Source organism: Notamacropus eugenii, chromosome 3, assembly GCF_028372415.1.
Source record: "Notamacropus eugenii isolate mMacEug1 chromosome 3, mMacEug1.pri_v2, whole genome shotgun sequence".
NCBI lineage: Eukaryota > Metazoa > Chordata > Mammalia > Diprotodontia > Macropodidae > Notamacropus > Notamacropus eugenii.
The window spans coordinates 119,902,696-119,917,008 of record NC_092874.1 but is presented as its reverse complement, the minus strand read 5'-3'; the positions used below and the strand labels follow the sequence as shown (position 1 = coordinate 119,917,008).

The following is a 14,313-nucleotide window of genomic DNA, read 5'->3' as shown; positions in this document are numbered from 1 at the left end:
GAGAGAGGCCAAGGTTACATTACCCTCTCATTTCTGCCATTTTGGACAACCAATTGAAAGTGATCACATGGCTGCCATATTCTTTGGAAATGGGTAAGGAGCACTCCCACTAGAAGCCGGAGCATTAGGTGGTTACATAGGATCATAAGTCTTCTGCTTAGAAACCATTGTCTCCTCTCACCAGTTGAATCAAACCCACATATTCATGTTTAGTTTTTCAGGTTGTTGTACTCTGCGTTTCACTCTCACACGTACGTTTGTAGACGGCTGGTATAAAAAATATGATCTTTCGCTTTGGAGGCTTGGAATTCTTGTGAAGCATTCTGAAGGCTAAATTGAGCTGCAAGCTTAGCTTTGATGAGGTAGCAGATGGCTTCAAGCACTGAATGCCTTTCTTGGCTTAAGTGACCTCTGTTTTCTAACTGCAGACATAAAACCTTTGCTGTTCCAATAAGAATGTAAACAGTTTCCGGGGAAACTAAGGGCAGTTAGAGCTCCTTTGATTTTTTTTTTTTTACTTTCAAGTTCTTTTGGAGGTATCCTGTGCCTGGCTTCTCAGGAATCTGTAAATTATTTAGTTGATAAAACTTTCTCTGCTTCTGTGGATGTATAAAAGATGTGAGTAAAATTTGCTAGATAGGAAGAGAATTGAGACAACTATGACTTTTTCTTATTTTGGAGGCACGTTGTTGTTCAGTCATTTCACTCATGTCTGACTCTTTATGACCCTATTTGGAATTTTCTTGGTCAAGATACTGGAGGGGTTTGTTATCTCCTTCTCCAGATCATTTTACAGACAAGGAAACTGAGGCAAACAGGGTCACATGCTAGTAAGTGTCCAAAGCTGGATTAGAACTCAGGTCTTTCCTGACTCCAGGCCTGACATGCTATCCACTGTGGAGACACAGACCTGTGGATTATTTCCTCGACAAAGTCATGAAATGAGTTTTGCAGTTTCACAAAGGCAACCCAGCCTGATCTCATCCTCTTATCCAACGTGGGGCCCTACTTATTGCCCATTTGTAGCATCTGTTTCTCTCTTTGAGCCCAAGCTCTACTTACTGGTTGTCTTTCCAAATGTATGCTGTGATCTGTGCAATGGACATCCTTCATCTTCTTGAGCTTTCCTGTGTGGATGGCCAAGCCAAACTCTTTGGAATTACTTCAAAGCTCTTCAAGGCCCTTGATGCAATCAGCATGGGGTTATTCACAGACATTAACTTCTGGAGGAACTTACCATTGACAAAGAAGCCCTCTTTCATTTGGACTCTGCTACATCCCCTCCCTCCCAGGGGGAACACCTTCAAAGGGGATAGATCTCCCCTAGATTTTCAGCATCTCCTGATACTTATGATCAGAGGGTCACCAAATAGGATCATTCCTGTCATTCTTATATCTTTCAAGAAACTGTGAATGATTTTGATGTGGAGATGAAGCCTTTCTCAATCCCCACCACCTGCTAGTGATCTCTCTCTTCAAATGACTGTTAGTTTTGTTTTTACTCTATACATATGTGCATGTTGTCTGCATGCTGATGACACAGACTGTTGTATTTTTGCCTTTTTGATGCCCAGCACTGCCCAGTTCCTGGCACATAAGTAGGCACTTAATAAATGTTTGTGGATTACTCGACTGGAAGAAAGACACCTGGTAGAAAAAAGCCTGTAAGATGATGTTTTGCTGTACTGAATCAATTTAAAAAAATAATCAACTAAACAATAAACGCAGTCTCTTCTCTCTTTCAGTCAATTGTGAAAGGGTAAAGATGGGATCCACAACTGAACGTCAGTCAGTCAATAAGCCTTTATTAAACACCTACTAAGTGATACTAAGAAAGGCAAAAGACTTGAAGGAACTCACAACTTAACGCCTCCTTGTTCCGCCCTAGTATTCTCATGAAGCCCGTCCTTGAATTGTATGTAGACGATTCTCACAAAGATTGAGTACAGAGGCGAGAGAAGACTTGTAGGTTGGCAGTCATCGATGCTTTCTTTCCTGGTTGCCTTCCTGGAGTATTTATAAAGTCTGCCTGAGATTTTTTTCATGCCTTCATTATCTTCCCCTTCTTCAGATACCCATTACATTGATCTCTCAACTCCCTCACATTTGTGGTGTCACCATTACCGATCTCCTTTGTATATGCTTGGTTCTGTTGAGTACTTTCTGCATCTCTGTACTTTTTAGTGGGGGGTCACTGCCAATTGTCCAATTTTCTCTTGCCACTGGACCCCATGACTCTGGAGGAGACTTTGCACAATGCTACCTTATTTACATCTGATTCACTTGCAAGTCAAGACCACTCTCCTGATGTCATCGATCCTCTTCAAGAATGAAGGATAAATAACAGCAAACATTTTAGGGACTCCCATAATTTCCTTACAAGCCCATTTGGACCTGTGATGTTTGTGTCTCAGTGTGATGGTTCCACTGACATTTATAGAGGAAACTGTTTGTCATAATTTTTAAAAATCCTTTCTAAAAATCCTCGATTTAAACAAGTAGATAATTAAAAATGTGAAATTGATAACAAATGACACCAAAACAATTACAACAATTTTTAAAAGAAGTTTAGTCATTATAAATTAATTATCACAACAAGACTGAAAGGGCTTAGAAGACCTTTTAGTCAGCAAACATCTGATTTACTTGCTAAATAGAAAGAGAATGACATTGGATTAAAATACAAACTTGTTCATAAAATCTTATGAAGTATGTATTGTGTTTCCTGCCTTCTCAATGAGTGAGTGTGAGAGGAGGGAGAGATTTTGAAACTGAAAATAAAAATAAAAAATAAAAATCTTACAAGAAAGGATAATGGACAATTATGAACAGTATCTTTTCACAAAACAGAGAGAAACAGTGAAGGATAAAACCAATCTAAAGATACCTGGGCAAGACACCCAAATAAACAGTCATTCCAAAGGCATGTATTTAAGGATGAGAATGAAAGGACAGAAGACAGAAGAAAAAGACATAGTATATCATAATTATATTTACATCAGGACTTTTATTGTGGCAATATCCCAGCTGTTCCCCAACCAAAGCACTCATCTCTTGGCTCTGGGCATTTTTTCTGGCTGTACCCCATGCTTGGAACACTTCCCTTTCTCTACTCACCTACCGACCTCTCTAGTTTCCTTTAAGAATCAACAGAAATTCCATCTCTTACAGGAGGCCTTTCCTAAGTCTTAATTCTAGTGCCTTTCCTCTGTTGATTATTTCCTATTTATCTTGTATGTAGTTAATAAGTTGTCTCCATGAGATTATAAACTCCTTGAGTACTGGGAATGTTTTTTGCTTCTTTTTGTATCTCCAGTGCTTAACATAGTGCCTGGCATCTATGCTTAATAAATGCTGGTTGATTGTTGAATGATGCTGAGGGAATGCAATATGTATTTAGATCAGTAAATACATGGTAACTTGAGAAGGAAGAGAGCACTTGCTCTCATGAGACAGAGGAGAGCCAGAACCAAGGGAAGACTTCTTAGAGGAAGTAGTAACTGAGCTGAGCCTTGAGGGAAGATCAGTCTTAAGAAGCATTGTATAGGTTCATAAAGTCATCCCATACTCATTGTTTCTTATGATGCTATAATATTAATAATCATTACGTTCATAAACCACAATTTCTCTAACCATTTCATAGTTCCAGGACATCTACTTTGCTTTATCAATCCAACAATCTGATGGGGGAGACAACATGCAAATAAATATATACAAAAAAGCTCTATATAAAAGGGAGGTGATTAATGGAGGGAAGGCACCAGAGTCCAAAGGGGCTGGGGAAGGCGGCCCATAGGAGATGGGATTTTAGTTGGGACTTAAAGAAAGCTAGGGCAGCCAGTAGATACAGCAGAAGAGGGGAGAGTGTTCCAGGTGTAGGGGACAGTCAGAGAAAATGCCTGGATCTGAGAGAAGGTGTATCTAATTCATGGGTCAGCCAGGAGGTCAGTACCACAGAACTGGAGAGTAAGTGTTAGTGAGGCATAAGAAGGTGGGATAGGTAAGAGGAGGGAGCTAGGTTATGGGTAGCTAGGTGGTGCAGTGGATAGAGCTCCAGGTCTGGTGTTAGGAAGACTTGAGTTCAAATTTGACCTCAGACACTCATTAGTTGTGTGACCCTGAGCAAATCACTTTACTCTGTTTGCCTCAGTTTCCTCATCTGTAAAATGAGCTGGAGAAGGAAAGAGTGAACCACCCCAGTATCTTTAAAACCCCAAATGGGGTCATGAAGAGTCTGAAATGACTGAACAACAACAAAAGGTTATGAAAGGCTTTGAACACCAAATAAATGTCAGGGGGAGTGTATTTTTTTTTTTAATAGAGGGTTAGAATGCAGTCTGCGAACTATGATAGAATGGGGTATTATGGGATCTTGTTGGTATCCTGTCCTGGCTTCATTTGCCTGGTTTGTCTCTTAAGATTTGTAGGTTGGGAGAGACTGTGGGGGAGATGGTGATTTTGGATGCAGGTCATTTTTTAAAGGTGGAAGGGAAAGGACTCCAAGGCACCTGCCCCACTCCCATTTTGGATGCTAAATTTGTGACAGTTGGACTCTGCCACCTGGCCATAGCCCCTACAGCATTTTTCAGCCTCGTGTTTCAGAGGTAGAGTTTTAAGACAGAGAAATCCGGTGAAATTTCAGATCATGGACAGTCGTGCTCTTGAGACCCCCGAGTCCCTCTGTATGCAGCCAGGAGAGATCCTCGGATTCATGGGGTGCTTTCTAAATCAGTGGTGAGTTAAGTGCATGTATACAACTCTAGTTGGACTGGGAGCCAGGAAGGTTGTGACCAGAGACTCAATCTTCTCATTTCTTGATTACAGACTTCAGGACAGGATTGTGGAAACAGACATTATCCCAAACAGGATTTTCCATGTTGGGAAGATTCGAGTAGATGCAACTAAATGGAAATGGAGGTTTGTGATATACATGATGAATTTTCGGATATTGTGGTTTATTTTATAATTTTGGTGGAATGTTTCTGTAATAGCAGCCTAGATGTAGAGATGGAAAGGAACATGCGCGCACACACACACACACACACACACACACACACACACACACACACACACACACACACACAGAATCAAGAATATTCCATTCAGTGACTGGCAGCCTGAGTTCCTGACCTGATTTAGATGAAACAGCATTTTCTAGTGTTGGGTGGTTGTGATTGCATATAGACCGGGACGCTTTACAATCATTGGGTCTTTCATTGTGCGTCTGTATAAATTCATTTCAATTCTATAAACATTGATTAGGTCTGTTTCTTATATGCTGGGCAGCTAAGTGGCTCAGTAGATACAGGTCAGGAAGACCTGAGTTCAAACATGACCTCAGACATTTACTAGCTGTATCTTAGGCAAGTCACTTAACCCTAATTACATCAATTTCTTCATCTGTAAAATGAGCTGGAGAAGAAAATGGCAACTACTCCAGTAACTTTGCCAAGAAAACCCCAAATGGGGTCACAAAGACTCAGAATGACTGAAAAGATGGAATGATACAATATGCTAGACACTGTGGTGTCTGGATAAAAAGATAAAAAAAGATAAAAAGAAAAAGTGACCACGCTTGCTGTCAAGGAGTTTACAATTCATGGGGGGAGGGGGGGAACCGAGACAAGAACAAAGTAACTAAAATACTACTTGTTTCACCTTGGGCAAATCATTTAATGTCCCCGGGCCTCAGTTTCTTTATTTGTAAAATGAAGGGCTTGGACTATGATGGCCTCTTAGCTGACCTTCCAACTCCAGGTCTATGATCTTCTGGAGACCTTTTTGATTCAAAATTCACCCCCTTACTATAACTGTGAAAGATACCCCTTTTTATTCTCTAATTATCAGCGGTAATAACATGAAAGGCGAGGCATTAACATCTGCTTTGCTGTTGTACCTTAAGGTTGAAGGAACTTTTCCATTTGATTTGTAGCTCAAAACTTTTATATTTTCAAACATTTATTAAGCACCTGCTATGTGCCAGGCACTGAACTGAATGTTACCTCTCCTATTACAGTATGAGCTCCCCAAAGACAAGGCCTATCTTTTCCATCTGTATTCTTAGTGCTTAGCACAGTGGTGTGCACACAGTAAGTACTTAATAAATGCTTAATTTAATACTACTTAATAAAAATAAAAGTACTTAACAAAAAACATTCATTCATTCATCCTACCATTCTATGACCCTACAGGGAGAATATGATAAAAGTCAAAGGAGTAATTGAGGCTAAAGGCTCTAAGGAAATTTCAGAAGGAAGCGAATAATTCAGTTTTAGTTAATGAATAAAATGGAGCTGTTTCTTTAGAGGCTTTTTGGATTAGCGTTTGTTTTTTTTCCCCTTTTAAAAAAAATGTTAAATTTTTAAAAATTTCAAATCTAAAATTTTAAATTAAAAAATTTTTAACGTAGATTTGTAAAAGTTACTGTAGACACTATAAAATATTTGGGAGTCTACCTGTCAAAACAAACCCAGGGACTATATGAACACAATTATAAAATACTTTTTAGCACAAATAAAGTCAGATCTAAATAATTGGGAAAACATCAGTGACTCATGGTTTTTAAATTAAATTTTTAATTTTAAAATTTAAAAAAAAAACTTTTAAATGAAACTTTAAATCTAAATTTTTAATTTAAAATTTTAATTTTTAAATTTACATTTTTAGATAAAAGATTTAAATTTGTTAAAAGTGTAAAAATGGAATTAGTTTAAAATTTTTTTAAATGACCATTTATTTGGAGGCACTCTTTTCCGAACGCCCCAGCGAGTCACGGATAGCCCTTATACGTGATTATCAAACAGCCCCAGGCTCGGGCGCACAGGAGCATCCACCTGCAGGCCCAAGCCTCCACTTCCGGTGAGTGGGTCACGTGGCCCCCGTGGCCCCCACGCCCTCCCCGGCAGTCTGGGGCTCGAGTTCAATCCTAGGCCCGGCTACAAGGCCGGGGGCGCAGCCTAGCGCGCGCCGGGCACACAGCAGGCACCTAATGAACGCTCCCGGGGGCATCAGAGGGGGCTCGCTCCGCGGGGGGCCCTGCTCCGCGGGGTCGCCTGCTCCGCGGGGTCGCCGAGGGCCTACGGTGCCGAGCCACGTGCGCCGGGCGTGGCCGTCCTCGGACAGCTCCCCCTGCTGGCGGGGCTGCAGCCGCGCCCCTTGGCCTCAGGCCCCCAGCTCCAGGCAGGAAGTGCTTCCACCCCCTCCCCCACCCCGACCCCCTGGCTGCCGGCGGGAGGCCGGACCCTGAACCTCTTTGTGGTGAGTACCTGCGGCCCCGGGCGCCCCCTCCTCCTCCTCTGACGGACTGGGGGCGCCCGCTGCGCTGGGAGGGAAGGAGCATTTATTAAGCGCCTGCTGTGTGCCAGGCCCCGACGGGGCGGAGCTCTGCGCCGATAATTCCCGACTACCCTTCGAGGGGGATGCCGGGATTGTCCTCAATCTGATACCCGCCCTTCCTGCTCGATAGTACCGGGAGAGGGAAGGAAGGGGCATCTATTAAGCGCCTGCTGTTTGCGGGGCGCTGGGCACTGGGCAGAGCGCTTCACGGATATTCCCTCACTTTTTCTCCCACCTCCCCGGGGAGGGGGAGGCCAGGGTTATCCTTGGTTTGATTCCCTCCCATGACCAAGTGCAGGAGCATCTATTAAGCGCCTGCTGTATGGGGGGCACTATGCTAAGCCTTTTATAAGATGATTGTCTCATCCGGCCCACACACGACCCCGGAGAGCGGGCGCTGTTCTTGTCCCCGTTTTACAGGCGAGGAAACTGAGGCAGACTGGCTAAGTGACTGGCCCAGGGCCGCCAGACGGTCAGTGTCTGCGGTCCAAGTCCAGCAGGTCCGATGGCCCGCCTGCAGTGACACTGCCGGGAGCTCCGCCTTGTGCGGACCGCGCTCTGTTCCGGGCCCCCCTGACCCGCCCGCAAGCTGGGGAAGTGGGTGCTGCCATTGCCGCCAGTTCACAAAACTGGGGAACCCCCGGGGAGAGAGCCGGGGCTGGCTCCGGGGCTGGGCAGCGATTAGAGGCCTGAGCCCAGAGCCCACCCGAGGCCGTCCTGACGCCCAGCCACCGCCCGTCTCCTCCGTCCTGGAGGCCGGGGTCGGAGCCAGGGTGGAGACCCCGCGTCCGGCCCCTGGGTGCCCAGCCGGCCTCTTCCGCCCGGGGACCCCCTGTGGTGCCTGTCCCCCGCCCCGCGGACGGGGGCCACTAGCGACCGTGGGTAGAGCGCCTGCTGGGTGTGAAGCACTTCGCAGACATCACCTCCGGGAGGCAGGGCAGGAGGGAACCGAGCCGAGCACAGGGGGTCACCTGGCGGGCCGCAGTGAGGTCTGAGTCCGGTCCGAGCTCAGGTCTGCCTGACCCCAGGCCCAGCCGCCCGGACGACCTGAAGGTAGCACAGGTGGTGCTAGCCTACGTCTGGGTGCAACAGCGGTGACTGTATTACCTCGTTGGGTCCTCACAGGAATCCTGTGAGGTACAGAAGAGGAAACAGGCGGAGTTAGGTTAAGCGACTTGCCACTTAGTATCTGGTTTTTTTAAAAATCTCATTTCATTTTTTTCAAGGATCCTCCTCCCCACTTCACTACAAAAAGGCAAAAAATCTTTGTTACAAATACGCGTACTCAAGCAAAACAAATTCCTCCATTCATACACACACACATATTTTTCCTATATGCATATAATTCTAATATATTATTCCAATATGTCCTTTATATATTATCCTAATATGTTCCTGTATACGTTATTCCAATATATTGTTGTAATATGCATTATTCTAATATACATTCCTAGATATTATTCTAATACATAATTCCAATATATATTACCCTAATTATATTTTTCTCTAATATCTATTACTCTAGTACCTATTCCTGTGTGTGTGTGTGTGTGTGTGTGTACATCTATCTCTGCCTTCACTTCATCCGGCTAGAGTCTAAGACAGGAATCAGGGCTCCCTTCTTTCTGGATCACTCTTCCCTTCACTGAACCACCTCAGTCCCTAAGGATGGACCTTACTGTTTCAGGACAGTCACCTGGGCAGCACTGCGTTGCTTTCCACGTCTGTTTTGTTGTTGCTGTTAAACTGTGAGCCCTCTGGAGGACAGGACTCCTAGGACGCTCCGTCCTGTCAGGACAATAGTCTCATGAAACGATGAGGCAGACCCAGCGGGCCTGGCAGCAGAACCCACTGTAAACAAGCCAGACGCGTCCAGTCCTTCTAATCCGCATGCAGTTAATCTGTCATTCTGGGAAACGGTGGCGGTGGGAGGGGGTTTCTGAGAAATGGCCGTTGTGTTAAAATGCAGTTCCCAGAACTAGCCCGAGTGAGCATCCCTGCCTTTTTTTTTCTTTTCTGGTGTGGATTTCCAGTCATCGTTCTCAGGTTCAGCAGTTCTAAATTTCCCTTTCCTGATCCCAGTGTGGCTGTTCCATATGGGGATTTGACTGTCCCCAGGGGCTCCAGCTAGGGAGACCGTGGCCACATGGGCCCTGGGGAAGAGACTCTACTTTCAGGGAAGACCATGGGTAAGAACACTAGTGGGAATGTTTGGAAACGTTCCCAACACAATGGTATCCACAGTGCCATCAGTGGTCATCCAGAACTTGAAGGTGGAGAAAATGAGATTTCCCCAACTGCAGAGCCACTTAGACGATTTACATTTTTTTAACCACACAGAGAGCTTTTCTTAACTGCCCCTCGTTTTCCCCTCCCCACCAGAAACAAAAAAGTACACCTACTATGTGCCAAGCAGTGGGCTAAAGCACTTTATGAATATTATCTCATTTTTGTCCTCATAACCATCCTGGAAGGTAGGTGCTATTATCATCTACATTTTACAGATGAAGAAACTGAGGCAATAGGATTAAGTGACATCAGTCAGTAAGTATTGATTAAATTATTAAGGGCTAGGCACTGTATGATAAATGCTGAGGATATAAAAAGAAAAAAGAAGCAGAAATAGTTCCTCTCCTCAAGGAGCATATGTTTTATTAGGAGAGAAAATATATGCATATAGAAATACACCTGAAATAAATATAAGATAATTTCTGAGGGAGAGCCTCAATATTGGCTGATTGATTGACTGTAATGAACCAAAAGAAATATCATTTCTGAGTGAGAGACTGACTGAATGAACCTGTTAGGGAGCCCTGCTCTAAGGGGTATTTTTTGGCAGGATCGGTAGTCTGGACTTGTGCTTTCATTGTTGTAAGAACTTCCCAGTGTGGAAATTTCTTCCGCTGGTGCGCACCCGCAATTGATTTGTAATAGAAAAGTCTAAGCTAGTTGCCTGGGACCCTGACAGATATGGCCCAATTGCTCTGGGTCATCCAGGTCACTTATCAGAGGCAGACTCAAACTCAAATCTACCAGACTCTAAGGAAACTTAGACTAAAACATACACCTACTATGTGCCAGGGACTTTGCAAATATTATCTCATTTTTTCCTCGGAACAACTTTGAGAGGTAAGTTAGTGCTGAGTAAGTAAGTAAGAAATGAGGCAGACAGAAGCTAAGTGACTTGCCTACGGTCACACAGCTAGTAAGTGTCTGAAGCTGTATTTGAACTGGGGTCTTCCTTATTCTAGGGCTGGTGTTTCTTCTGGGTGCACCACCCATGCAGGGGGGTCACTGCTGCTTTGGGGGTTAAACTCCAAGCTGGCTGTCCTAGAAGAAGGGGAGACCAGAGGGAAAGTGAGAGAATGTGTGTAAGGGTAGACCAGGAGAACATGGGAGAAACATAGACTAGATTAAATAGGGAGAAGGGAGGGGGAAAGGTGTGTGTGTGTGTGTGTGTGTGTGTGTGTGTGTGTTAAGTATTAGATAAGTACTAATTGAAGTTTTTCTTTTTCAAAAACATTATTGTTACTTCCCAATGACATTCACCTATTAGGAATATTAACTTAATGTTAGTTAATATTAACCCAAAATTAAATTTTGTATGTCTTGATTTTCTTTCTTGGATTCCTATAAATATTACAAAAAATTGTCTTGAGACAGAGTCATGTCAAAAGGCATGGGGAAAACTATCATTTTGGATAGCTCTGTAAGTCAGAAATGATTTGGAAATAATCTTACCTTAAATGTAATTGTTTCTGGAAGATGGATGCCTAAGTGCAGAGTAGAATGAGACTTTTTCCCCCCTTTTGACAAACAGAAGGATGCCAGGGCAGAGAGAAATTCTGGCTTTCCCTTCCCTTCTTCCCTCCCTGACTCCCCTCTCCCGGGCTCTTCCCTCCCCCGAGGGCTCTGCCTCGAGCTAGGGAGGGCCGGGTACTTGGCGAATCCAGAGCATCCTGCTGCGTCTGCATCACAGTTTCTATTCCTCCCAAGATAAGGGAAAGTGGAGAGCGCTAAAGTGCTGAGGCCATGAGTAACAGCCTTTGAGTACAGAGGGCAACCTGAGCTGTCCGCTGGGGAGAAGCATGCTTCACACGCCCGGGGGAGACAGTGGTCCTGCCCTCCTCTGGCTCACCATGAAGAGTCTCCTCATAGTGAGCCTCCTCCTGGCATCAACCTGGAGCCAGAAGATGTTCAGTGGGTAAGTAGAGGCTCTCTGCCTTGGAGTCTGGGGACTGGAGGGACGGATGCAACCCACAACAGAGAGGAAGGCTGGCATCTCTGCGACTATAAAATGATAGCTCTGTGTGGTGGAGTGTGACGACTCCTGGGTTCTAGCCCCATTGCCTCCTCTGCTTTAGATTATTTTATTTTTTAGCTGCCTCAGTTTCAGTGCCTGTAAAATGGGCACATTCGCAGTCAGCTCCTTCTCCCTTTTCCCCTCATTCTTTTTTCCTATCAGCATCCTGCTGGGTGCTCCTTAGAAGAAGGCGAAACGACAAGCATGGTGGTGGTGGGGTCTGGAGCCCCTGCACAGATCCTGGCACAACCCCTCTTCTCTATTACACAGTCTTCTTTCCTCTTCCTCACTTTCTCTCCCTTCCTGTCATCCTTCCTTTTCCCTTTGCTCCTCCTCCCTCTTTTTCTGGTGCTGATCTCTAACCCTACCCTCACCCCACCTCTGGAAGGTGAGTCGGGGCTGACATTTAACTGGCACCTGAAGTTCTGCCAGCTGGTACCAAGCCTTGGTAGTCCCTTGTCATCCCTCATTCGGGATGCTCTCTCTAATTCTCCTCAGACCAAGGGGCCCCTTCCAAGATCTCCCTGCTTCTCCCAAGGGCTAAAGCCTAACGTTGCTCCCAGCTGTCCCCGACTCCCTGTCATCATGTCCTGCCCCTGCTCGGCTTGTGTTTTCCCAGCGACCAGGTCCTCCGCATCAAGGCCAAGGACGAGAAGCAGCTCCAATTACTCAGGAATCTAGAAGATTCGGAACACCTGAAGGTGAGATCTGACTGATGGGAGTTCCCATGGTGTGATGGAAAGGCCCTGGGTTTGAATCCCAGCCCTGCTTCAAACTGTCCACATGACTTTGCACGTCATTTCACTTACCTGGGCTCAGTTTCCTCATCTGTAAATAAAGGGGTTCAGACTAGAAGATCCTCAGTCTCCCTGCTAGCTCCACATCATATGCATAGCAGAACTGGAGTTGGCTTCATCTGACAGAAAGCAGTTTTCCAACCCTGGTCTCTTGACCCCCTCAGGGTGTCTCATCTCTCAAGAGTTGTTGTGAAATACCCAAATTAACTTTAATTCACTTTAATTTTTAAAATTGGCTAAGTCATGCAGTACTTTTACAAAAGGGTGGGTAGGTGGGTGAGGCCCATGGGATTAATTTAATAGCAATAGACCCCTCCCAAGAGCAGGCCTCCCCAGTCCATCTGGACTTCACTTTATTGCTTTTATTACTGTTTTTATTCACTTTATGTGTGCTACTGCCACATTACCCTTCCCGGGACACTCCAGCATCTCCAGCAGGAAGGGAGGAATCTGGCCTTTGTCTCCTCCCACACCCGCCTGTCACTCTCCATCCCTCCAGTGATCATAAGATTCTGGTAAAATAAAAGTACTAAGTACCCATACAGGAAAAAAGTTGGGGACCAAAGGACTGGGTCTCCAAGCTTTAGAATTTGGGCTTTCGTTACACAGGTAAGCAAGGCAGTTGAGCCAGGTATACCCTGTAAAACTGTGGGAATTTAACAGATGGGTGGGGGGAAGGGGCATTTTTGTTTGGTGCAAAACTATATTCCTGAGTGTCCCATTTACCAGTGTTAGGTGCTGAGTGCCAGGTGACTTGTATCAGATAGTCTTCTGATGAAAAGGCTCAGTATAGCAAATGTGTGTGACTTGGATCAGTCCTAATAATCCAGTCTGTCATCTTGGCTAACCAGCAGTGGTTAGAATGCTGGGTCAGGAGTCAGGAAGACCTGAATTCAAAACCAGCCTGAGATACTTATTGGCTGTATGACCTAGGGCAAGTCACTTAACCGCTGCCTGCCTCAGTTTCCTCAACTGTAAAATAGAGATAATTATAGCACCCACTTCCCCGGAGTCTTGTAGGAATTTAAAAAGATAATATTTGTAAAAAGTGCCTGGAGTGTAGTAGGCACTGTCTAAATGTTATCTATTCTTATTATCTGTAATAATAACACTTGCTTCCCAGAGTTGTTATGAGGATAAAATGAGATAATAATTGTAAAGTGCTTTGTAAACCTGAAAGAACTATGTGAGTGCTGGCTATTATTAATCTTATATTTCTATTGGAAACATTTCTCTTATAGCCACAGAAAAAAATTAACCTTGATACCTGATGCTTGCATGGTGCCCTGTAATTCCAAAGTGTCATCACTTACATGATCACCTTAGACCCTTACAAACCCATGTTTTAAAGCTTTATTGTCGTCATTTTATAGATGAGGAAATGAAGTTTTGGAGAGGTTAAAGGACATTGCTCAAGGTGACAGTCAAGAGATCTCAGAGTGTAGCAGAATTTCTTTTAATTGTTCTAATAAAATATATTTTATTGGCGGGGTAGTTGAGGCAACCATGTGTTTCTGGACGTAGTCCCACAGGCTGGGCCAATGGCTACCTCACTCCTATTGCCCATGAGTTTTTCTATTGGTCAATAATCAAAGGATGTTATAAACAAAGGATGTTATAAACAACTTTACCCATTTTATAGACAGAAAAATGAAGAAGCGGAGCCACAAAGTGACTTTGGAGCACACAACAGATGTCCGAGAGTAGAATCCAAGTGCCCTATATGCCTGTGTTGTACTATAGGCATGAAGTTTTCCTGTCCTTTCTATGACAGTCCTCTGCCTATATAGTTCCGCTCAATGCCTGGTCTTTGTAGTTCCCCTTGTTGGTCAAGGATCTTTTCCATTATAATTACAGTGATTGGTGATCACTCATCAC

The 14,313-nt window shown here is 44.4% G+C and overlaps 1 protein-coding gene across 5 annotated transcripts in view; it reads left to right on the top strand.

Moving 5' to 3' along the window:
• Positions 1-7,150: 7,150 nt before the first annotated feature.
• LOC140533238 (carboxypeptidase A5-like) overlaps positions 7,151-14,313 on the top strand; it is a 28,238-nt gene continuing 21,075 nt past the window's right edge. For all 5 annotated transcript variants that reach the window (XR_011976850.1, XR_011976852.1, XM_072652733.1 and 2 more), the window contains exons 1-3: positions 7,151-7,257; positions 11,332-11,539; positions 12,258-12,339. Coding sequence is in view for 3 of the 5 variants with exons in the window: in XM_072652733.1 (XP_072508834.1) it covers positions 11,424-11,539; positions 12,258-12,339 (198 nt within the window). In the remaining 2 variants the exon portion in view is untranslated. The remainder of the gene's footprint in view (positions 7,258-11,331; positions 11,540-12,257; positions 12,340-14,313) is intronic.